This window comes from Crocuta crocuta, unplaced genomic scaffold (genome assembly GCF_008692635.1).
Source record: "Crocuta crocuta isolate KB4526 unplaced genomic scaffold, BGI_CrCroc_1.0 scaffold466, whole genome shotgun sequence".
NCBI lineage: Eukaryota > Metazoa > Chordata > Mammalia > Carnivora > Hyaenidae > Crocuta > Crocuta crocuta.
Genome location: NW_027529672.1, coordinates 8156903 through 8180849, shown reverse-complemented (window position 1 = coordinate 8180849; position 23947 = coordinate 8156903). Strand labels below are relative to the sequence as shown.

The following is a 23947-nucleotide window of genomic DNA, read 5'->3' as shown; positions in this document are numbered from 1 at the left end:
CCACAGGGGAGGCAGGGCCAGGCATCTGGGGGCGGCGGGGGATAAAGCCAGCCATTGTCCACCTGTCGTCAAGGACGCCTCCCCCCTCCCTCCCTCCCTCCCGGCCCCTCAAGCTCCCTCCCNGAGTCTGCAGGCCGGCCGCGGGGGGGGGCCCCGGGCTCCGGAGGGAACGGAAGGTACCCCGGCGCCAGACCGGCACATTCTGCTCCCTGCTGCGGAGGGTGGGGGTGCGCCCTCAGCGAGCTGTGGGGACAGGAGCCCCTCCCTGGACCGCTGCCTGCTACACAGCCTCTGTCCCCAGCGCAGCGCGCGGCCCGAGCGAACACGGGCGTCCCCAAACGCGTGCTTTCGGAATCAGCAGCGGTTACTGAAATTCCTGGAAAAGGGAAGGAAAGAAACAAAACTACAAAGAAGAGAGAGGAGCAGGGGCTGTGGNGGGGGGTGTCCCCAGGCCTGCTTCTCTTCAGAGGCCCCACCCCGAGAAACAGACGCGGTTACTCTACCAACTCTCCAGACTGGGAGGCGGGACGTGTCCCGACACAGTGGGACGAGAGGGACAGTCACGTTCTGCCACGTGGCTGTTTCAGTTCATCTTCATGGACCGTCTTTTCATTTTCCTTTGCTAGAAAGGCAGAAAGACTGTTGCTCAGACATGGGCATCAGACAGGAGTTTTCTCAAGAGGCAGCAAAATGAGCCATGTTTCCTCTCCAGGAAAACACCTGAGAGCATTTTTGCCAATAAGAAACCTCAAGCTTTCAGGCAAAGCCCAGATTTTTGGAGAACTTGCATCGGCCCCACGTGCTGGCAGCGCGCCACGGCACACGGTCCTCTGCTCGGTGGCCACGGGGACACGCCGTCTCACACCTGCCGACCTCTGGGACGTCTAAACGATCTGGCAGCCCAGGGGCTCTGAAGGACCAACTTGTGACATCCCCAGTTGTGCACGTGGCCGACCCCCTCCCACAGCAAAGAAGGAGCTGCTCCCGGCTGTGGTTTCAGGTCCACGACGTGGTCGGGGCTCAGGGCGAGCAGTCGGAGGGACATTTGCAGGCACACGGACTCACCGTCACCGTCTGGCGTCGGGCTGGCTGCCGTCTCCCGCCCGGTGGGGGTGGCAGGCGCCAGCACGCCGTGCAGGGGTGGGGCTGGAGGGCTACCCTGGCCCCCTGCCTGCTCCTCACCCCCCCCCCCAAGGGCTCACGGCCTCCTGACCACCGCCCACTGCTGGTCACTGCTGGTCACCCTGGTGAAGGTGCTATGTGAACTGTGGCTTCAGGAGACGGAAGTGGCGGCATCGGTCACAACCCAGCAGGAGCCTAGTCCACGGACAACACTAACAAATGTCTCCGTGAAGAACCCTCTCTCTCACCGTGAGGCCCATCTGCCCACGAAACGTCTGTGGGGCTCACGGGCGCACGGCCATACTGGCGCTCCATGCGGATGCCCACCTGCCACCCCGGCCCCGGCGAGCCATCCCCGGAGCGCACCCTGCCCTGCGCGGTGCTGCAAGAGGGACAGAGACCACGTGCCCTGTGTGCCACGCACTCAGCGCGTGGATAAGGGGCAGGGAGCACCGACACGTTCTGACAACCAGCCAGCGGCCACGGGAGCAGATGCTCAGGGTTTGCGCACACGCTGCCTCCCGGCGGGGGCACACGCCCTCGGGTACCATCGCAGCTCCCTGGTTCTGATGAACGGGAGCGAACAGAGGCCTCCCTGAGACCCAACAACCCGACAGCCACGGCCGCACGGGCTCAGACCTCACAGCCATCCAGAAAGTACCGGGAGCAGTAGTGTACCCTGGCGAAGACCCGAGGCCACGCCGGGGGGTGAGAACACAGCCTCAGACACAGGCGGTGCTTTGTCCGGGCCTCCCGGCTGACCCGGGGCAGCTCGGGAAGTGAGGAGGCTCGTTCACGAACGGACTGTGTCGGGTGCGATCCTCTGGGCTTCACGGGGAGGGAACTGGCGTGGCACTTCTCGGCGAGCAAGGGGTCTCCACGGGCACTACCCGGCCCTGCCCAGGCTGTGAGCACAAACACGGAGCTGGGGCCCCTTCTGGGAACACCTTCAAGGGGCCCGTGTGGGGAACCGGGGCTGGGCGCCCTTCGCTCCAGAACCGTGGGCCGCGCTTCGCAGGCAGGAAGCTGCCCTGCGGGTCAGGAAGTGGCGCCTGGGGAGGGGCGCGAGCTCGCCCGCCCCTGGGCACCCCTGGAGGACAGCCCCCACTGAGCGGGAGGCCCCGGGGTGCAGCCTCGTACCCCGCGGTGGGGACGGAACTGCCGCCTCCTCTCCCATGGAGTGACGTCGCGCCCCTGGTCAGGCGGGCGCCGGGGGTGTGGGGCCAGGAAGAGCTGGACGAGAGGGCGGGGCGGTCAGGCCTGACGGTCCTCCAGAGGCTCTGGCCACGGAAGAGGTGCTTCCTTATTTGTGACTCAGCCCTCGGGCGGCGAGAGGACAGCCGTGTCCCCGAGCCCCTGCAGCCAGTGACCGGGGGCTCCTCACCCTCTGCTCCAAGAGGGGACAAAGGACAGCGTGCAAGGAAACCGCTCTGGGTCAGGGGCCCCCAGGGCGTCAGCCGCGGGCCTCCTCCACGCCGCGGGCTGTGCACGGTCCAGACACACGCACCCACGCCCAAGGGACACCCCCCTCGCTCACCCAAACACACCGCCACGCCCAGACAACACAGACACAAGTAAACACCTACACACGTACACGTGCATACCACACACACAGCACTGCGTACACGCCTTGCACACATGATGTACTAGGATACACCTCTACCGCACGCATGCCTGCTCCCATGTAGTGCTCCCCTGCACACCCATGTACGTGCATACATACGTGCAGACAGGCCCGTGTGCACACACACCCATGCACGTGTGCACACAACTCACACCCAACACCCATAGGCACCTATACAAGACACACGCACACACCCATATGCAGAGCCCTGTATCCATACATGTACACATACAACCATGCATGTGTACCAACTCCATATACACACCTCGTGTACATGCAGTAAAACCCATGCACACGTGCACACACACCCCTGCATTTGTGGACACTACGCACACGTACAGCAACATACATTCTGCACACACACTCCCACACCTACACAGGTGCACACACGTGCACTCCTACCTAAACAATGGCCATGTACATGCACACAATCCCCTGTACCCACCCCCATGTGCTGTCTGTGCCCGCTGCAGCCCACACATGCGACCGCTTATATACAACTGCACATGAGCTCACACCCGCGTGTGTGCACACACGCTCACACACGGGCGCGCACAGGCAGCATGCTGAGACCACTTATCTCACGGGAGAGTCAGAATTTATCTGGCAGCCACCAGACCCTACCACCACCTCCCCAACCGGCGCCTGCTCTTTTCCCAGACTTTATGGCTGTTACACTCTTCCCGTGGTGCGGTAGCCCCGAACCCCACGCGGCGAACCCTGGGGTTGTGGGCTCTGGTCGCAGACACGGTTTCAAAAATACTAAAGAGTCAAAGGAGGAGGGGCCGTGTGCCTTGGGCAGTGGGGGAGGGGGCAAAGTCGGATGTGACCCAGGCAGGGGGTGAGGGGTTGGCGACGGGGCAGTGGGGGAGGGGTGACCCCGGGCAGCATGGGGACCGGCCTCAGGAGCACTGGGTAGGCCTGTCCCAGAGCACGTGCTGTGACTGCGTCCTGATATCACAAGGATTTTGGACCTGGAGCTGAGCTGCCGATTTTGTTAGAAAAACGCTTGCACCATCCTTGCCCCACAGGCCCACCTTCGGGAACTACTGTTATTTCCTAACTAGAAGGAAAGTATCTGATAACTTAATCACCAGCCAAGCAGCGCCTGCACCAGTGAAGCCAGCACTGGCGGGACGTCAGGTGCCTCTCCTCTGTCACAGCCGCCTCCCTGGCCAGAGCGAGCTCTCCGCTCCCAGGGCCCACGACACCGCCTGCAGCGAGTCCCTGCGGCGCATCTCGCGGGCTGTTCCCGGGTGCCAGGATGGGCAGGGGCTCCTCCGGGCCGTCGTCCTGTCACACGGGCCAGGCGGCTCCCACGCCCCACGGACCTCGCAGAGGGCGCAGCCCAGCCCAGGCCCCTGGCGGGCGACGGCCGGCCCACGCGGGCGGCTCTGAAGCTCTCCCACGTGGCACGAGACCTTCCCCTGTTTCGGGCCATGGAGGCCCCAGCTGAGCCGGCAGGGAATCATGGCCACCTTCCTGGGGGGGCTGCGCCTCGTTTGCCAGGAACCGCCAGCCCGGGACCCCACTATCCCGCGTGGCCACGTGCGCTCTCGCCGTGCCTGGGGGCGGACAGGCGGGCATCTCTGCTGCTCGCCCACCAGGGCGCCGGCCACACAGACTGTGAGCTCCGCACTTGGGAGGCCTCGAGAAGCAGGTGCCAGCTGCAGGTGCCCGTGGCCTCCGCCCAAGGGGCCCCAGGCCTCCTTGCTCCTGGCCAGCTCAACGAAGCCTGCGGAGACCCTGGAGCTTGTCCAAATAGGGGGCACTCGGGAGGTCTGGTCTACCACACCCCGGAGGAGGCAGTCTCGTCAGATCTGGGGGGCATGTGGAGGTGCGCCTGACTGCAGCGTACCGTGCCTGCGAGGGGTGGGGGCTGCGAGCAGCCACGCCTGGTCAGCACCCCCGTGGGAGCTGCCGGGGCGCCGACCAGGACCCACAGTGCCTCCCTCTCTGGCCGCTGCAGCCCACGCCGTGGCCCTCTCAGCCGGAGCCTGGACCCTCGGGTCAGAGGGGTACCTGCCCATGCCCTCAAGGTGCAGGGAGTCCCTCGTCCGGTGGTCTGTGGGGCCCCTTCCAGCCCCCAATGTGTGACTGAACTGTGGCGTGGGGGTGGAGGGGCCCTCGCAGAGCACGGAGGGCCATCTGGTTTTGAGCTCGTCCCAGGAGCAGAGCTGTGGGGTCTCGTGACGCCCCCACCCCCTACGTTAGGAAGCTTCCCGAACGTGCCTGGGATCTAAAAACGGGGGGAGGGAGCGGGGGAGTCCGGTGACAGGGCCTCCGTGTCCTCAGGGTGCCGTCCGCCCAGGATGCCTGGCTCCCCGGCCCCCCGCTGGCCTCTCTGCCCCCCACCCTCTGAGAGCCTGGGCGCCCGAGGGAACAGGCTGTCCTCCCTGCAGACCCGAGAGTCGTACACATCAGAGTAAAACCCAGCAGAAGCTTCTCTGCCTGAGAAAGGGAAAAACAAAACCACACCCCAGCACAGCACGTGGTGGGAACCCCTGATGCTCCCAGAAAGACCCAGAACCCAGAGCAGCGGCTGGGGCCCCCAGTGTGCTCATCTGAGAAGGCAGTGTTTTACATATTTAAAAACATCTTTTTTTTTTTTTTTTTTTTAAGAGAAGCTGACGGAACCTCAATGCTCTCAGTGGGCTGCTGCTTCAGGCCGCGGGAAGGACAGGGGGGAAGTTACCTGCTCGTCCAGCAAGTGGGTCCTTACCTGGGAGGGAACGAGATGTCCAGTTCATACAGTCTGTCCTTAAAAACAGACAGCTCTTTGTCAAATTCTAAGAGCTAAGAAAAGAAACAGAAAAACACAAGGTCACTTTGCTGTGCCTCACGGGGGTTCTGTGTGCGAGGGGCCCTGCTGACAGCTGCCCGTCCGCGCCCTGGCACAGACCTGGGGGGCCCGCAGGCCCTCCTCGGAGCTGCAAGGGGCAGTGGACAGCATGCCACGGACCAAGGCAGCGTGCGGGCACGGCTCGTCGTTTTGCCCAGGCTAAGTCGCAGAGTCCGCAGTGTCGACCTCGNCGTCAGGTGCGATTTCAGCTCAGGTCATGATCTCACGGCTCCTGAGACTGAGCCCTGTGCTGGGATCTGTGCTGACAGCGCAGAGCCTGCTTGGGATGCTCCCTCTCCTTCTCTCTCAAAATAAAGAAACATTTAAAAAAAAATTTGTTACAAAAAAATGGCCGAGTCGGCACACCAGTGGGACCCCCACAGCATGCTCGGGGGGCCACCGGCTTCTGCCCGTGGAGGAGAGCGCCCTGCCCAGGGGGACACCTCAGGACGGAAGCACACGGCCTGGTGCCAACCCCCCGTGCCCCGGGAGGGAAGGGTGTCACAGCGGCATCTGGCCACACTGGCCGTGACAAGGCTGCCCTGCACACAGTGTCAGGATGTGCCCGAGCGGCAACGTCACACAGCCCTGTCACCCCGCCCCCGCCACCCCGTCACAGCCCTGTCACCCCGCTCTCGCCCCGGCTGCCTCATCCGTCACTCCCGAAGCTCGGCATCCACAGCTCCGAGTACGCAGTCCCCAACTGAGCCACCTGCACCTGGCGCTCTCCTGGAGTGGGTCAGAGGGGTCAGAGGGCGACACCTGGGCGAAGCTGGTGCGGGGCCTGGGGGTCAGGAGGGCCACCCAGTCCCCCTGCACACACGCTTGCCTGAACCTCACACACGTTCCTACAGAATCCCGGGCACTCGCAGGCGGGAGTCACAAGGAGCCTCAGACCTGCAGACCCTGCCTGGCGAGACTCACGCGCCAGGGGCGGGGCCCGGGTCCCACGGGAGCCACTTGTGAGCCCACGTCCACTGAGCGCGAGCCTGCTCAGTGCAGCCCCGACACGGGGGCCCGGGGCCCAGGGGCCCCGCAGGGGGAGGGGAGGCACGGGGAGGCGGGTGGAGGATCACGTGGGGATGGGGAAGCTTGGCTTGGCTTTCCCGGCACCAAGTGGCCTCGCCGCCCCCACATCAGGGGGAAACCAGCTCCTCCTCCAAGGTGGGTTCCAGGCCAAGTAGCTTCTGGAAATTTCCGAGTCAGGTCCTCAGTGGAGTTGGGGATGGAGAGGAAGTCTTCAGGGAGACAGATGCGCTCTGGGTCCCGCACTTAGATGCACACTTGCACGTTTGTGCTTACAGATGCACTCACATTTACACACACACACTCACGTGCCTGTGGTGTGCTTCTCATGGAGGTCACCCTGGCGCCTGAACACCTGGCCTTCCCAAGTCAGAGGCAGGCCCCACGTGTCGGGGGGGTGGGGACGCGGGGCGGCTGCTGGCTTCACGCAGGTGCCGTGTGCCAAGAGGAGCCGGCCTGCCCGAGGCCAGGAGCCGGGTCCGGAGAGGCCCTGCGTGGAGCAGGTGGTGGAGCAGTTTGGCCGCGGCTGACTGGCGGTTTAAAGGAAACGTGGACAGCACTGTCCTTTCCCCACGGCGACTGGCTTCCGGCCACAGAGCCCGCGCTCTGCCTGCCTGGGGCCCGCCTGTCTTCGGTGGCTCCCAAACCCGCTGACACGGAGGGAAACGCACGACGGCAGAGACAGAGGCGCTGCGGGACCCTCCCCGTCCCACGGTGGCTGCGCTCTGGACGGCCGGGTCCCGTGACCCTGCACCCGCGCGTGTCCACAAAGAGCAGTTCGTGCCGTGAACACCGACGTTCGCGTGCCTCCCTCAGGCGCGGCTCCCGACTCGGCCCGGTGTGGGTCCCCGGGCGCCCTGGCCACCCGTCCCCCCTGCGCATCTGGGTCACAGTGCTGCTGCCTGGTGCCAGCGTCCCTCTGGCGGCTGACCCGACGCTGTCCTCACGGCTGTGCCTCGTCTTCCCCTCCCGTCTGGTGCCCCGCTGCCTCTCACGGACACGTCCTTCTCCTGAGGGCCGTCCGTGGTTCCAGCGTCGACTTGCCAAGCGTCGACGCGGCCTCCCGCGCACTCTGCGCCCGCCCCCACCTCCGCTGCCCTGGTCGCAGGGGCTGCGCCTCCGCGCGCCCTCAGGCTGTCCCGCCACGGACTCACCCAAGGGGACTTCACTGGTAACACCGCCACGGGGTCTGTGTGTTTTTTAATCTGCTTCTTTCAGGGTGTGGTGTTTATTTCTGATTCTTTCAAGTTTTCAATCATATTAAATACTCTTATAATTTCTATCAGTTATTGAAATGACGGGTGTTTTCAGGGGTGCACCCCACCCGTCCTGGGTCTCAGGACTGCAAGCCACCGTCTGTGGTCCTTCATCTGGGGGGGGCAGTAAACGCGGCGCCTGCCCTGCATCGGACAGCCGTGCACAGAGAACCACAGGCGGGGGGCCGGGCGCTCGGACACAAACACTCAGGACGCGTGCTCGTGAGCCGGNGCGCGCCTGCCGGCCTGGCGCTCACAGCGGCTGCAGCGTGTCCTCAGGGCTCCCGGACTCACTCGCACCGGATCCTCCTCCGCCCCCCACACCCCGCGAGCCCCACGGGGCGTCTGTGTCGGTTTTGGACCCGGAACAGGGCCTGTGGCTCCGAGCAGCACCCAGTCGGTCACCCCAGGGATTCGTCTTATAAAAGTCCGAAAACAGTTTCAAAAGTTCCCTTGGGAAATGAGAAACTGCCTGCACCCAGATTTCTTCTCCGAAAGGGGTTCTTCTCTCCCCCTTCACAGCGAGACGCCACCCAGCGCCACCCACAAAACCACGTCCCTAAAGGAGAGACTGCTGCCCCCCGCCACTCTGCAGACCCTCGGCCGCTCCTCGAAGGCAAAGCCGCTGTCCCCCGCTGGAAGGGGCTCATTCATGCACATGCATGCGCACGCACACACATATGTGCACGCACACACACATGCACGCACAGGCACACGCACGCGGGCTCTCGTTCTGTGCTGGTTGTAAATTGCGTCGGGAGACTGACTGTGAGCCAGGGGTCCCCGGGGCCCCATGACCAGCCCTGGGGACACCGAGAGGGGCTGAGGGGGAGGGGGACTGCACACCTGTGTGTGGGTGCCCGGGTGCCCGTGAGCACATGTGTGTGAGCGAGTGGCTTGCATGTCATCCACTGGACGTTCCTCTGAGGTGTGCAGCCTCAGAAAGGGCCCCTGGAAGCCTTGCTGGGCCCTGCCTCCCTCGGTGGCCAGAACCTGTCCGGGGGGCGTCCATGTGGGTGGCATCCACAGATGCCCCCGTCAGGGGTCTGCAGGGAGATGCACCAACACGCACACACACAGACACACACATACATGTGTGTAGACACACACACGCACAGACATGCACACATGTGCACAGACACTTGTGTAACACATGTGCATAGACACATGCACACACATGTGCATGCACACACACAGGCAGATGCGCACAGTCACATGCAGACACTTCTGCACACACGTGCAGATACGTGTACACACACGTGTATGCACAGACACGCACACACATGCAGCCACACAAAGACATACACGTGAGCATACATGCACAGGCACACACGCACACATACACAGACCTGCACACACACGCACAGATGTGTGCACACATGCTTCAACAAGCACAACCTTGCAGCGGGTGATGAGAGATGCTGGAAAGCTCTGGTGTGAGATGTGGGCGTGGCTCTGCCAGCCGGCCGTGCAGATGGGCAGCAGCATCTGGGGAGGGAGCCGAGTGGACCCGCCACGCTTCCACTTGCTCAGCGTGTGAAGTAAAATTAAAGCAAATAAATATCTGCTTTGGACCAAGAGTGAATCTTCCAGCGGCGACCGCAGGAACAGAGCCCAGCTGGGGAAGCCCGGGCCTCCAAGGTCCCCACTGGCCAGGCGCCCGCCGCCTGCGTTTCCCTGCCGTGCGCCCACACCCAGCCCACGTTCATACCGGCCCCTATGCTGGGAGAGGCTCCTCGGGGAGCACCACCCGTAACGCACCCATTTGTTTGCTGACCTGCCTGCCTGTCCGCGTGGGGATGCTCTGGAACGCTCTCACACTCTCACTCCAGGTCAACACATCCTTACGAAGCCTCTGCTGTGTGTCAGGCTCTGTGCTAGACACTCTGGCCAAGGCCAAGGTCAATCCCCGACAGACCCGTGTGCCCCAGGCTTGGGGAGGGGGCACAGGCTAGTCCTACACCCACGCACACAGCTGCAGCCCCAGGCAGCCTGCTCGCTGTCACAACCCCTGATCTGGCGCATCGGGTCCCTGGCTGGCTGCCAGGTTGCTGGGACCTCCCTCCTCCCGCTGGCGACGGCCACAGGGCAAACTCCAGCTGTGAGACGTCCCTGATTAGAAATTATGTTGCATTTCTGTTGAGATGATAATTTGTATCTCTTTGAGATTTTTCACTAACATGATAACCAATTTCACATGTATCTTAAACATTCTTCTTGATTACGAAGTGAAAAACAGCTCGGGGTGTGTGTAGACAATGATAAAGGGCCTGGCGGATCGTGCGTATCTGTCAGGACCTGCCCCAGCTGCACAAATTCCACTGTTACTGCAGAGACACCAGGCTGATAAAGAAAAAAGAGCCCGGAAAATCAATGCGCTTGAGCTAGAGCAGTTGCTAAACACACAGAAAACATCTCTATCCAACAGGCCGAGCGCGGTGAAAATTCCCAAGCCCTGCCCTGGGACGGCCAAGGAAAATTTAATCTCTCCAAATCCTCGCCAGGGCACTCCATCCTGCAGCCCTGACAGCCACACTTATAATTAATTATACAATTTCGATGGGAATATCGACTAAACAAAGCTATAAATCATAGAAAAAGTCAATAGGCATGGACACATTCAATCATGTCCTGGCCAATGATTACTACTCTTAAAATACAATAATTATTTCCAGAAGCCAGCTTGAATTAAATTTCTGTCAGGCGGGTACAACACCAGTGCTTGATGAAGGGCGCGATGGATTTTGGGGCTGCGTCCGGCGCAGGCACATCCATCCTGCGGACGGGTAGTTTGTTCCCGTGGCCGTGGGGCTGCGTGCCTCGCCGCGGAGGTGACACGGCTCCTCGCACCATTTATCTTGTCCCCCGTGGCTGGTCCCGACGACCCCACTTCCTGCACGTGACTGACGCAGAGGCGGCTCTTGAACGTGCTGGGTGGCAGCCAGGGCCACGGACATCGGCGTGACCCCGCCAGGCGCTTCTGAAGGCGTGGAGCCCCCGGGACCCGCAGCAGCAGGGAGGGAGGTGGCGCCGGCCACCCAAGTCTGGAGGAGCCGGGCAGACACCCGCGGAGGCCGGGCCCGCGCGCCTCTCTCCACGTGTGATTCCTGACAGACGCAGCAAAGGGGCACGTGGGTCTTCCCAAGATAACCACGTGGAAACCTACACTGACTCTATGCTGCATTTTTTAAATCTCTGAATGAAATTCAAATGTTCCCCTGAACGTTCAAACGAATCTTCCTCTATCTTAAAAAATTTCGCACGCTGATAAATATGCAGAAATAAAAATTATTATCTCCACCTGTGACGGCACTCGTCATTTCCAATGGCAGCTACACACGCGGTGTCCAGACGCTACCAGAGGAAGCCAGGGACTGTGGGTCCGTGTGCACTGGCTCCCGTGGCCAGAACACACACCTCCCCCCCCCCCCCCCCCCCCCCCCCCCCCCCCGCCCCCCCGCCCCCTCCCGGTTCAGACCCCACGGGGCCTCCTTGTCCCGTCTCCTGCTCCTTCCCGAACCATCCGGTCCCTGGCGGCCCCAGCGCCAGCCCTGCGTCCGTGTGTCCACGGTTCTCCACGGAACCTCGGCTTCGTCACTGCCCTGGTTGCCTCACTGCCTCCCACTTCGAGGGGCTGCCTCTGCAGCAGGGGCCCTGAAAGCCCACCCTGGCTCTAAGCTCCAGAAGTCACACAGCTGCCCAGGGGTGGGGTGGCACTTCACTGAGACAGTCCCTTGGGCTCTCCTGTGCCCCAGGTGCCCGGGCCCTGTCACCACAGGGTGCTGCCCTCTCGGGCGCAGACAGCAGGCGGGACATGGTCCTTCCCCTGGTGCCGCCCGTCTAGGGAAGCAGCCTGGCAGCCTGGGCTGTAAGCGTCTGCGCGCCAAGCTGGGCACCGTGGGGGGCGCGGAGGGAGGGGAGGCCCCTGGAGGAGGTGAGATGTGGTGTGGCCAGGCCCCCGAAGGGCAGAGCGCCCACCGGGAAGGGCCGGTGGGAGGAGCGGAACTGGGCGCCCCGCGCGGGGGTGAGGCCTGTGGCTACGGGCTTGGAGCTGAGGCCCGACTCTCTGCACGAGGCAGGTCCCTGGCTGGGCCCCGGAACGGGCGTGTGCTGAGGGGGCTCCTGCGGCGAGTGAGATGCCGTGGCCCCGGGGTGGTAGGGACAGATGAGGAGACAGGGACAGAAGCGGGCGAGGAGGAGGGACACGGGGCTGTCGCCCAGCACGTACACTGGCCGGAGGCCTCTATGCGCTGAGGGAAACCGAGGCACAGGTGCAGGGCGCTCAGCACAGCTGGGGCTCCCAGATGCAGGGCGTGGGGCACCGGGGGGCGGGGCGGGGCCGCAGTCCAAGCACCACCCAGGCTTTGGCATAAGGACGCCCCTGCAACCGTCCCGGTGGACTTGGAGGCGCGAGGGCCACACAGCAGGGTGTGGGGACCTGGGGCCTGAACGAGGGGGGCGCTGTGCACGGAGCCTCCGCGGAGCAGTGGGGTGGGAGGCAGAGCAGAAAGGACCGAGGGTGGGCAGGGCCCCCACCCAGGACTCGCCTCTGCGCCACAGAACCCCGGGCCCTGGGGGCTGGGAACTGGCCACGGGGGGACTTTTACGCCTCAGAGCCCAGCAAACTGCACACCCCGACCGTGAGCCCGGCCAGCGCACTGCAAACAGGCGCAGATGCTGCCCCGGGGGTCTGGCGGCCCCTCGCAGCCTCTCCGGACCCCGCAGGGCAGGCGACCAGGGCTCCACCGACTGGTTTGAGATGCACGTTTCGTGTCCCCACACGTGCACACTCACAACCGTGGAGCTGCACCCCAGTTCTGCTGGAGGCAGAAGGCCCGGGCAGGTGCGCCAGCCGCCCCAGCACCTGCAGCCCCGCCCACACAGGGCCCCCCCGAGCCGCCCGCTGACCAGCCGCAGCCCGGGGACAGGGACAGCGGGGCTCACCGCGGTGCCGTTGTTGTCGCGGAAAACCTCCTGGTTGAAGTAATGGAAGAGTTTCTTTTCCAGCTGAAGCATCACCTGAAAAGGGGGCGCGGGCGTCAGGGCAGGAGGAACGGACGAGGCGCCCCCACCACACCCCAGGGGCCGCGGCCGAGGGCTCGCTTACCTTCCGGTCATTGTCGGACTCGCGGAATATCAGCTTCACGACCTCGTTGGTGTCGGCGGCCCGTACTGTCTGCATCGTGGCCTGTGTGCAGAGAGTCTGGGAAAGACACAGAAGGGGCTCAGTCCCCGGAGAGGAATCCACAGCCCACGCCCCCCCGAAAGCAAGCAGCACGCTTCCTGGCCTCTCTCCCTGCCCTGTCCTTTCCGGGCTGCTTCCGCCTGGCTCCACACGTCCTCGGAAAGGGACCAGGGACCTGCCACATGGGAGCCGGAGCACACCCAGGTGCCCAGGCACACGCCCCAAACTCCCTGCCCACCTCTGCTCCCCCATGCTGCCCCCTCCCCCCAGCTGGCTGGGCTTTGACCCTGGAAGGTCTGCTAGAGGCTTCACTGAAATTAGCATGAGCAGCGGAGGGGCAAGGAGGCCTCTGCCCCTCAGGGCGGGGACACCCTGTGGTGAGATCTGGCTCCGGTGGCACCCTGGAGAACTGAGGCCACGCTGGGTCCCCGGGTGACCCCAGGGCTGCATGGCCAGACCCCGCACACAGCACACCCCAGTGCAGAGACTAAATTAAGTCCAGGCTGGTTGAGAAAATTCTTCTGGTCTTAACCGGGGCGTGAGGCAGGAAAGGCACGGGTGGGCGCAGGACGACACTGGGACCCCCACCCAGGGCGGCAAGCCTGCTCCCTGGGCTCGGGGAAGAAGACACAGGGGCCAGGGGCACGCAGGAGTATGTTTAACAAAAGCAGCTCGGGATGTGCTCAAACAGGACAGGCCTTCGCGGGAGAGGACAGAGGACCCGGGAGCCGCCCCGCCCGCGCCGCGGATCAGGGGAAGGTCGAGCCCCGGGTCCGTGCGCACAGAACGACCGGGAAGGGCAGCTGGAGGCAGAAGGCGGACGGAGGCTGCCCGGGGCCGGCCAGGGACAGACCGTGCACTCAGGACCGAGGCCCGACTGTAAGCCGCACCTCGGCCGGGCCGCTCTCCACAGTGTGGCTGGACGACCTTAGTTTAAAAAAGAACATGTCAGCAAAACAACTAATTCTGACGTTTTAAAACCATCTCCCACTTGAGGGCCCTTGCAAAGCTGGGACCACCTCCCGGGGTGAGCCGCCCGCCCAGACAGGCCCACTGAGCGGCACATGTGGCGGAGACTTCTCCGGAGCAGGCTTCCGAGGACCCCCCCACCCCCANAGTTTAAAAAAGAACATGTCAGCAAAACAACTAATTCTGACGTTTTAAAACCATCTCCCACTTGAGGGCCCTTGCAAAGCTGGGACCACCTCCCGGGGTGAGCCGCCCGCCCAGACAGGCCCACTGAGCGGCACATGTGGCGGAGACTTCTCCGGAGCAGGCTTCCGAGGACCCCCCCCCCGGCACCCCGGGGCGAGCGCCCCCTCCGCCAACCCCTCCCAGGTTCGCTGGGGACACGCACGCGCAGCGCCCAGCGTGGGGCAGGGGAGGCGGCAGCCACCACCACCGTCCCCGGAGCGTACCCAGGACAGGCCATTGACATTCGGAGCACAGGTCAGTTAGGCAGGTCAAGCCCCCAAAGTGGCTTTTGGACTCGTGTGTCACAAATCAGTCTGGCCGCCTTCAAGCAGCAGGGATTAGAACAAGGGCGGAACAATCCGGAGCAGAGCCCGGCCACCCTGCCCGCCCGAGTCCTCAGAGTCCTCGCTCGGAGGCCCGCTCCATCCAGATGCTAATGCGCTTAAGTGGCTTAAGCACTTCCGTGAATGGGGGAGGGCCCGGGCGGGCGGAGGGCCATTGTGGCCACCCCAGGACGCGGTTCCCAAAGGCACCTGCTAGAAACTTTTTAAAGAAACTGCTTTATCTAGCCATTTCGCGGGCTTCCAAAGGATAAACATCTGATCAGCCGGGCTCTCTGAGAGGGCCGCCCTGTGCCTCCGGCTCCGGCTCTCCGGTCCTTTCTCCGCACCCTCCCGGGGCGCCACCTCATTCACGGGCTTTTAAAGAAGCGATCGGGCCGCAGCCTGCCCGGCCCCGGGCCTCGCCCCAGCTTTCAATCCCCAGTCATGAGCACTCATGCAGAAATGCCAGGCTCGCCTCCTCAAGGAAAGGATTTTTCTTTTGAAAGGAGAAAAAAAATACCCCAAACGCTATTTTTACAGAGCCGGCCAAGGTTTATTTCATGATCAGCAGCCGCACGAAGGGGCACCAGGCAGGTCGGCCCGGCCCCGGCCCTCGAGCGCCTCGTTTTTGTCTCGGAATCTCACGGGGCCGCTGTCGCCAGGGCCGCCCACCTGGCATGTGGATCAGGAAACTCCCGTGTTTCTTCGCAGTGCAGATAACGGCGGAAGCAGGCGGCCGGGACGCGGTGCCCCCAGGACCCAGGGCCCCGGTGTCAGCCCAGAGAACCATTTCCAGTGTCTTCTGTGAATCCTGTCGTTCACGGCCTACCTGACTGGCACAAAGCCACCTGTGGTCAGAGGCGCACGTGTCCCCTACCCATCCCAGAAGCCACATCTGTCCCCAGAGCCCCCACTCAATAGCCACCAACCCTCGCCCATGATCCAAAACTCAACTGAAGGCAGCGCATGTGGACCCTTCCGGCTGGGCCGGCGGACGCAGCCTCGCAGACTCAAGCCCCTACCTCTGCTGCAGACAGAAGGACCCTGCGGTCCGTGGCAGCGAGGACGAGGACGGGGAGCGGGCAGAACTCAGTCCCCACGGCAAGCCGCCACAGACCGGCACCTGATGCCTGCAGGGCGGGGTGGAGCAGAGCGCCAGGGCGGAGGGGGTCCTGGCTCCTGGAGAACAAGTCCGGTGTGAGTCCCCTCCTGGGCCTTACTGAACAAAGCCTGATGTGGGGGCAGCTTAGGACGGGGTACGTCCGTTAGGAAGGGTGTTCCAAGGTTCCATGCGGTACGTTTCAGTCTGTGTTGGTAAGAAGCGCACAGAACAAAAACGTATACATGTAAATGTAAAAAACTCCATTGGGAACGGGCTGGGTAACGGCCCGAACCAGGGTCTGTGAAGACCTCCTGTTTAAACTGCTCAGGGTCTGAGCTGTAAACAGAAGCCACGATGCTGTGCTGAGTGTCCCCTCCTGTGGCGTCAGGAGAGCTCGGGCCGCCACCTGCATGGACGCCGCCGGCTGGGATGTTCCCCACAGGCATCTAGGGACTGTGGCTGGGAGGGGCCCGAGGGGCAGAGGAAGGGCGAGTCTCTGGGGGCTGCCCGGACACAGGATGTCGGCAGTGCAGAGATGTGTGCCCTGTGGGCACGGCCCCTGGGGCCGTGGGTCCTTCCCTCCTCAGGGGCAGGACAGCCTGGTGCACCTTCCGCACAACACCCAGGAAGCCTCGGACGTGCTGGCCGTGTGTCTGGAATTTGAAAACGTCTGCTGGACATGACTGCGTGGGTGGGACATGAGTTTGGTCTCCCTCTCCCCCTGCAGATTCAGGAGAAGCCCCCACGGAAGTGGGCAGGGGTCTCCGTCTCCCTCAGGCTCACAAGGACCCCTGCCCCGGCCCAGGCCATTCAGGGACCAGCGGGGGGTGAGTTGGGGTGACCTCGTCGGGGTCAGGACGCCCCATCCCCAGAGCTTGGTGGAGCCACGGCCTCCCTTCCTGCAACTGAGCCCACCTGGCAGTGAGGGCTGGGATCACCAAAGCCACAAGCACGGGAAGGTTCTCAGCAGACGGTCTGCTTGGCCTTCGGAGGCACCTCAGGGAGCAGCAGGGATGCCACCCAAGTTCAGCACCGTGGCCTCCCGACCTGGACACTGGCCCCAGCACAGCCTGTCCCACATCTGCACCGGGGGGAAGGGCTTCCCGACACAGGCCTGTATCTCTTGGAGGCCAGATGCTCGCTGTCTGGAGGGGTGAGCGGGGCCATTGTCTGGGGGCTACAAAGAGGTGGGGGCAGGTTTAATCCTGACTTCAGTCGCAATGAAAACCAGTCAGGCCAGATGTCGGCTGACTGTTTAACGTGTAGGGCGAGGAAGGTGCTGCCCGGGCCGGGACCCCTCAGAGGGCCCCTGCTTTCCTTCCCTCCGTGCAGGGGCGAGAATGGATGTGGCCACGAAGCCAGCTTGGGCCCCCCACAGACACGGTGCAGGCAGCGTTGTGGGAAACATTCCAGCAATTTCTGAAGGAATTAGGCTCCGGCAACGGGATGCAGACTTCTCTGTTTTCACACCCAGACCGTCTGGAGGAGGCACTGTGAGCCGGGAAAGCCTTGTACCGCAGAACGGCTTAATGGGGGCACCTTGGACCTGCGGGCACCCTCACCTCACCCCTCCCGCCTGGCGCTCCGGGCGAGGCTCCTGAAGTGTGAGCCAACCCGGCTTTAGTCCCTTACAAGCCTCTTCCCAGCAACAAGGAGGAATAAACCCGTCTGAAGACAGTGACTGTTAAGGAAAGTGCATCTGGCACTTCTCAGACATCAGTAACAAGGAGGAGAGGAGAGAGGAGGGGTGAGGAGGGAGGAGGGANCCGTGCAGGGGCGAGAATGGATGTGGCCACGAAGCCAGCTTGGGCCCCCCACAGACACGGTGCAGGCAGCGTTGTGGGAAACATTCCAGCAATTTCTGAAGGAATTAGGCTCCGGCAACGGGATGCAGACTTCTCTGTTTTCACACCCAGACCGTCTGGAGGAGGCACTGTGAGCCGGGAAAGCCTTGTACCGCAGAACGGCTTAATGGGGGCACCTTGGACCTGCGGGCACCCTCACCTCACCCCTCCCGCCTGGCGCTCCGGGCGAGGCTCCTGAAGTGTGAGCCAACCCGGCTTTAGTCCCTTACAAGCCTCTTCCCAGCAACAAGGAGGAATAAACCCGTCTGAAGACAGTGACTGTTAAGGAAAGTGCATCTGGCACTTCTCAGACATCAGTAACAAGGAGGAGAGGAGAGAGGAGGGGTCAGGAGGGAGGAGGAGGGAGGAGGAAGCAGGAGGAGGAGGAAGCAGGGGGGAGGAGGGAGGAGGAGGAGGAGGAAGCAGGGGGGCGGGGGGGGGGGGGGCCCTGAGCCCTGCCCCAGCCGCGTGCCCAGGGGCTCTGGAGGATGCACCCTCCGCAGGGGTGGCCAGGCCTCGGTGGAGCGGTGGGTGGGCTTGAACCCACCCCCCCCCCCCGGGGTCCNTTCCCTGGAATCGCGACCCTGCCACGGCTTTCATCGGCTGACAGCTCGGCGCAGGCGGACATGCAGACCCTCTGAGAGCGTGAAATCGGAAACAAAGGAAGGCTCCAGTGTAATTTCAGCCCCAGATGCTCGTGGCCCGAGTCCGGCCAAGCCAACAGAAGTCTGCAGAAGGAATGGACTGAAAGGTCCCCAGCCTTCAAGGGGGGCCAGGGAGCCGGGGGCAGGGCGGCCCATCCTCTGGAGGACCGGAGCCGGCTGACGCCCAGGGCTCGGGGCGCAGCACCAGCCGCCGCGGGCGGGCCAGCAGTGGGGCCTGGGCCGCGGTCCCCAGGACCCTCCGACACACAGCTGCGCTGAAACGCGCTGTGGAGGCAGAGTGAAGCGAAGCGGTCAGCCGGGGGCCAGTGTCCCAGGCAGCGTCGGCATCAGGGAGGGGCCGCGGACGCCTTCGGAAGCCGGGAGGCTGCGCCCCGTCCCGCGCAGAGCAGAGCGCGGCGCAGGAAGCTGGGGCCGCGGTGACGAGCCGGCCTCTGCTGCCCAGAAAGGGGCGTGAGGCCGGCCTGAACGAGCTCAGAAACGGCAGGTGCGCACGTGCGCACGGCCTTCTCCAGGGGCCCGGAGCTCCGTGCGCTCACAGGGGACGTCCTCCCCGGACACAGCGGCCCCACCTGCAGGCCCCAGGCACGCGGCCCAACGCCCCTCGCCCTCTGGGACCGGGGCTTTTTGCAGACAGGAGACCCGGACGCTGAGCTCCCAGTGGCGACTCCCACCCGGCTTCACCCAGGCTTGGCAGGCGATTTCGCATCGTCTCCACGGGGTCTGCCCGTGTTTGGAACGGGGTGTCTGTTGGGCCGGAGCCCCATCGGCTACGCGGTTAGCACGAGTGCGCCCGACCCGGCCCCTCCGTCCCCCGTGGGCCGGTGTCTGGCAGTGACGGGCGTGGGTGCACTCAGGTCGCCGGCACGGGGCTGCTCCCCAGCCCTGGACAGTCTGCTCCCGTCCGCGACTAGGCTTTCTCGCCCCGGCACAGGGCGCAGGCCGCCCTTCCCCGAACCACCATGGAGCGGAGGCATGTCAGCGGGTGGGGGCCTCACCACCCATCGCTCTCCTCGTTGTTCAGCCGATGGCTGAAAACGAGGGGCCGTGTGCAGAGGTTACAGCTGTCACCTCTCAGGCTGCAGTGACCAGAGAGCAGGGAAGCACTTCTGAAAGGCAGCTCACAAAGACCGCCCGAGTGCCTGACGTACGTTCTCCTTAAAAAGAGTTAATGGGAAGCCGCTACCTTTTACACAGCTGGCTCCAGGGAATAATGTCATGTTACGATGCGGACAGTCCCCCCAGGCGCCGGCCACGAGGGCCACGCAGCGCCCGGTGGCAGCACCGTGGCCCCAGTCTCGCGCCCCACTGCCTGCACACACCTGAGTCGAGAGTACAGACACCTCCGAACCCACCGGCGGGTCAGCCTGGGCGGGGGTGGGGCTCAGGGTCCTACACGAGCTCCCTGCCGCGCCGCGCAGAGACTAGCGCATCGGGTTCCGACAGGCACCCCCGGGCCCCGGACATTTATCTGAGTGCCGGGGACACAAGATAAGCGCTGTCGGGCCCCGTGATTACTGCTCTGGCTGCTGTGCGCCTGCAGATGTTATTCTGCGTCGTGAGCGTACTCAAGAGCTGTAACAGGGAGCCACCACTACTTCACGGCACTGAAGGTTCTGGAATGGAAACTGGCGGCTTTAAAACTTGCCTTGGTCCCTGGTATCCTGCGCATCTGAGGGAAAGTGCTCAGGAAGGAGCATCTCACCCAGTGCTCTCTGACCGTCCCCGCTGGGCATGGGCTCACGGGGCACTGAGCAGCGACGCCCACAGCGGCAAGGACACACCAGGGCACACCCAGCCCTGGCGACAGCACGTGTCTCTGGTGGGAGAGAAGAGGTATGAGTTCTTTGGCCTCCTTCCTTGTCACGCTCAGGCGCACACATGTGTGCACAGGTGACAGATGTGTATGTGAACACACATGCCTGTGTTCAATGCACGCACGTGCCAACGAGGCACACCAGGGCACACCCAGGACACACTCACATGCTCAGCTCCTGAGAAGCAAAGGGAGAAGCTGCAGGCGACGGGGGTGGTGCCCGCGAACAGCTGCCGTTCCGCAAGTGTCCCCGTGCTGGTCCCCCTGGTCTCAGGGTCAGGATGGCCTGCCCGACAGAGAGCAGCCCCGGACGGGGCCGGGGGCCTGAGGGCTGAGCAGGCAGCCTGACTGGAGAGCACCCTGGGGTCTTGTCCTCAATCTGGAAAGGCACCCGCTGCCTCCAGCAGGGACTGCCCCCAATGGTCCGTCTGCTGCCCTGTTCGTGCTAACCTCCAGGGGCCCTTCTGGTGGGCTCTCTGTCTCTTTCGAAGGTTTTCCCACCAAATCCCTGCACTCCCAGGGGGAAAGACATCTGTTACTAAGTGTGGGGGAAACACAGCCTCTGAGGGGCCCCGAGGTGCTGGGGCTGCTGCAGCGGGGGCCNGCCAGCAGGGGGTCATGGGGAGGCGCTGTTATGAGGGTTATGTCAGCTGCCACGGCGCCTTCCCCGGCTTTGTTTCAGACTGTGCGCTGTTCACCCAGAACAACAACACACCATAAAGACCCTTTCATCTCCCCGGACGGCGCCCGCGAGCTCCCTGCTAGCCTGGCCACGAGGGCAGGCGCTAAGGGAGCAGCGCTGGGCAAGCCCGTGGCAGTTCTGAGCCCATGCGGGACCCCGCGGCCAGTGTTCTGGAAGGAAGGCAGGTGTGTGCCATGCGCACAGCTCCGGCTGGGGAGACCGGATGCGCTCCTGGCCTGGTCTCTTGGGGACACCCCGGGACACAGCAGGGCAGGCAGGGCAGGACCCCCGGCCCGGGCGCTCCCTCCTCGAGCCGGCGCAGGCCACACGCCGCCACGGAGCCTGCCTGCCACCGTCGTAGAGCCCCGTGGGCCACGCTGACCTGGAAAGCAGTGGCCCCTGAAGCACCACCCAGCAGGACAGACACACAGATGCCTCACACACCACTGAGCACAGAGCCGCCCACGAAGCAGAAAATCAAGTTCTCACAATAGGGGACGGGTGAGGGTGAAAGCCTCTGATGCTTTTGTCTTTTTTTCCTCTTTTTCTATCATTAAGGCAGTAATTATTTTGACATCAATGTACCAGTTGGAAATACCAGCTAATGTTTGTAAGGCCAACTTCCTGGCAAAAAATCCCCTAAATGTGAGACCAGAACAGTCATAATTATGATGTTATGTAGTTTGTTTTAGGTTTAGGTCTGTTTGTTGCGGGCCCTATACCAAAACGGACCAGATAAAGTCTCTTTTTTTAAAACAGCAACTAAATCTAATGACTTAGGTGAGTAAATTTGCTGCTTTAAACTATGAGTCTTAAAAAGCCGCACAAACAAGCCAAGTGCAGGCTAAGGTGCCGGCATGAGCTCCCCACTCATTGCTGCACCTTCTGGAGTCTGCTGATGCGAGAGGTGCCCAGAGCTCAGGAGGCCGCCAGCACACCCAGCCCCGTCTATACCGACGCCCAATTCAGAACAGAAACCCTCAGGACCACAGCGTGTGCTAGCGACACAGAGGATGAAGCTGTCTGCACATTTAAACCTGCACCATCTCAGAGATGGCTAGGGGTCTGTGAAAGCATTATNCGGGGGATGGGGCCAGGGGCCGGGGCTGGGGGTGGGGAGGTGAGGCTGGGGTCTGCTTCAACGAGCTCACAGGAGAGCAGACGCGAGCCACCACGCTGCCTGGCGCTCCTGTGGGCACAGTGACTGTGCAGGCTGGGCGCCTCTCAGAGGGCCTCCTGGGTGCTGGCAAGGGCGGGAAGGGTGATGCCCTCTCAGGCCGAGTGGGAGCGCCCTCCCCAGGACGCAGGTGCCCTGGGGAAAGGCGGGTGGTCTGGGGACGGTCTGGCCGCACCCCTCTTGCTGGCTGTGGTCTTTGGTGGTTTTGTGATGCAGGGGGTGGGCTCTGCTGTGGTTCCTTCCGGCTCCTTCCCAGGCTGGCGCTGTCAGTGCTGGGCCGCCCCTCCCAGACGGGTCCTGAGGACCCGGGTCCCGATAGGCCCACCTGGCACCCGGGCACACGTGCACGTGACAGTAAGCGGCAACTGGTTTTCAAAACGGCCGCCGGCCTCTAAAAACGCATCCATCACCATCGCTGTCAGGGATGGAGGACGGCAGGTGGGCGTGCGGCCGGGCCTCGCAGAGACGGGAGCGCCTGGCACTGCTGTCACTCTTTGTCACTGTGGCCAGCTGAGCGCCCCAGCTGCCAGTTGCCACAGCGCAAGGCATAAAACATACCCTCTGGGCGGCCCTGCCGGCAGGCTGAGCCCGAGGCTGCGTTAATAATCAGCTTCATGACGTACGGCCTGTTGGACGGCACGTGACAATCGTGTTCAATCTGTGTATGTTTTAATTACGGCTTCAGTGGAGCCGAGTCCCGTCGCAGCACCGTCTTCTCAGTTCTGCGCCGCAAGCATGTTGCTGTTCATCTGCATCTGAGACAGGAAGCCGCTAATTCCCGGGGGACGGGCTCCCCCGCGGCGCAGCTCTTTCCAAGGCTGGTGCCGGGCAAGACTTGGCCCCCAGAGCCGCCCGCTCTACCAGTGACTTGGTTTCCCCTCCTGCACTCGGGGGCCTGGGTGACCCCCACCGGGAGCCCCCCTGCTCTGCCCTCAGGAGGCACAGGGGCAGCCTGAGCTTCCCGGAGGCCACATCTGCCCGCTGGCCCCTCGCTGTTTCAGAGAAGATTTGCCAGTGAGCACGGGGACAGCACCCAGGAGGCGAGGAGCCCCGGACGCCCCAAGTCCAAGGAGACTGACCTTGCCACCCTACGTGGGGCTCACCATAAAACCCCAACCCAGTCTGGCGGTGGCTTCTCACACAGCAGCGCTCAGCATAACCACGAAGTGACCGCGGAGTCCCTCCTGGACACCTCCTTAGGCCTCCTCACCACACACAGCTGGGCACAGTCCACAACGTTCGGGGTCCCCTGCACGCTGACTTCGGGAATCTGAGGACTGTGCGTGGGCGGGCTGCCTCCTTGAGAACAGGGGTCGAGGTCAGCATAGCCTTCTCCCCCGGTCCCCAGGACCCTGTCTGCAGGCACTGAATGTGGGTGTCCGTAACCCCAGGAGGGGGCACTCTGCCCAGACTCCACCCAGGTGGAGAGGAGGGGGGACGGTGCCAGGCCCAAGCCCAGGCTGGCCGGGGGCAGCGTGGGTCGGGGTCAAGCCCCAGTGGGCTTCCCCCTGACCTGCGCTTTCCTGGGCCATGCTGCGCTCTGGAAGGAAAGGTCAGGCGCCCCACTCCTCTCCTCGGCGGATTGGAAGGGGCAGAGAGCAGTCTGAGGTCCTGGAGGGGATGGACAGAGGACACTCCACCCCCGTCCGTGGCCCCTCCTGGGGCCCACACCCCAGTGCCCACCCGGGGCTGTACCGCCCCCTTGGCCCATCTACACTGCCAAGGGCATTGATGCCCCCAGACCACGCTTAAGAACCCGACAGGACCCCATGGCTCCCAGCCAGGCCTTGCCCAAGGTCACAGACACAGGTGCATCCACAACAGGGCTCCCCACGCAAGGGGGGGGCTTCCGAGAACAGGCTCGCGGGAAGCACAGACCGGCCGACGCTTTTCTCAGGCTGCTCTTGGGACCCCCAGGAGGGCGAGGCGGACGAGGCGCGGGACTCGTGCCCCAGGCGGGCGGGGCCCCGGGGCAGTGCCACCCCCTGGGCAGACCCACCCATGGCCCCCTGGCCCCCAGGACCACCGCCACGCGGGCCCGGGCCCCGCGCCCACCCCGCCGCGCCACAGGCACGCGGGAAGTACCGGCGGG

At 63.6% G+C, this 23947-nt stretch overlaps 1 protein-coding gene across 3 annotated transcripts in view; it reads right to left on the bottom strand.

Moving 5' to 3' along the window:
- Positions 1–23947, bottom strand: part of INPP5A (inositol polyphosphate-5-phosphatase A) — a 163769-nt gene that overhangs the window by 6353 nt on the left and 133469 nt on the right. For all 3 annotated transcript variants that reach the window (XM_077763011.1, XM_077763010.1, XM_077763012.1), the window contains exons 10-12: positions 12978–13073; positions 12815–12889; positions 5469–5542 (exon numbers count right to left, since the gene is read on the bottom strand). In XM_077763011.1, coding sequence (XP_077619137.1) covers positions 5469–5542; positions 12815–12889; positions 12978–13073 — 245 coding nt within the window. The remainder of the gene's footprint in view (positions 1–5468; positions 5543–12814; positions 12890–12977; positions 13074–23947) is intronic.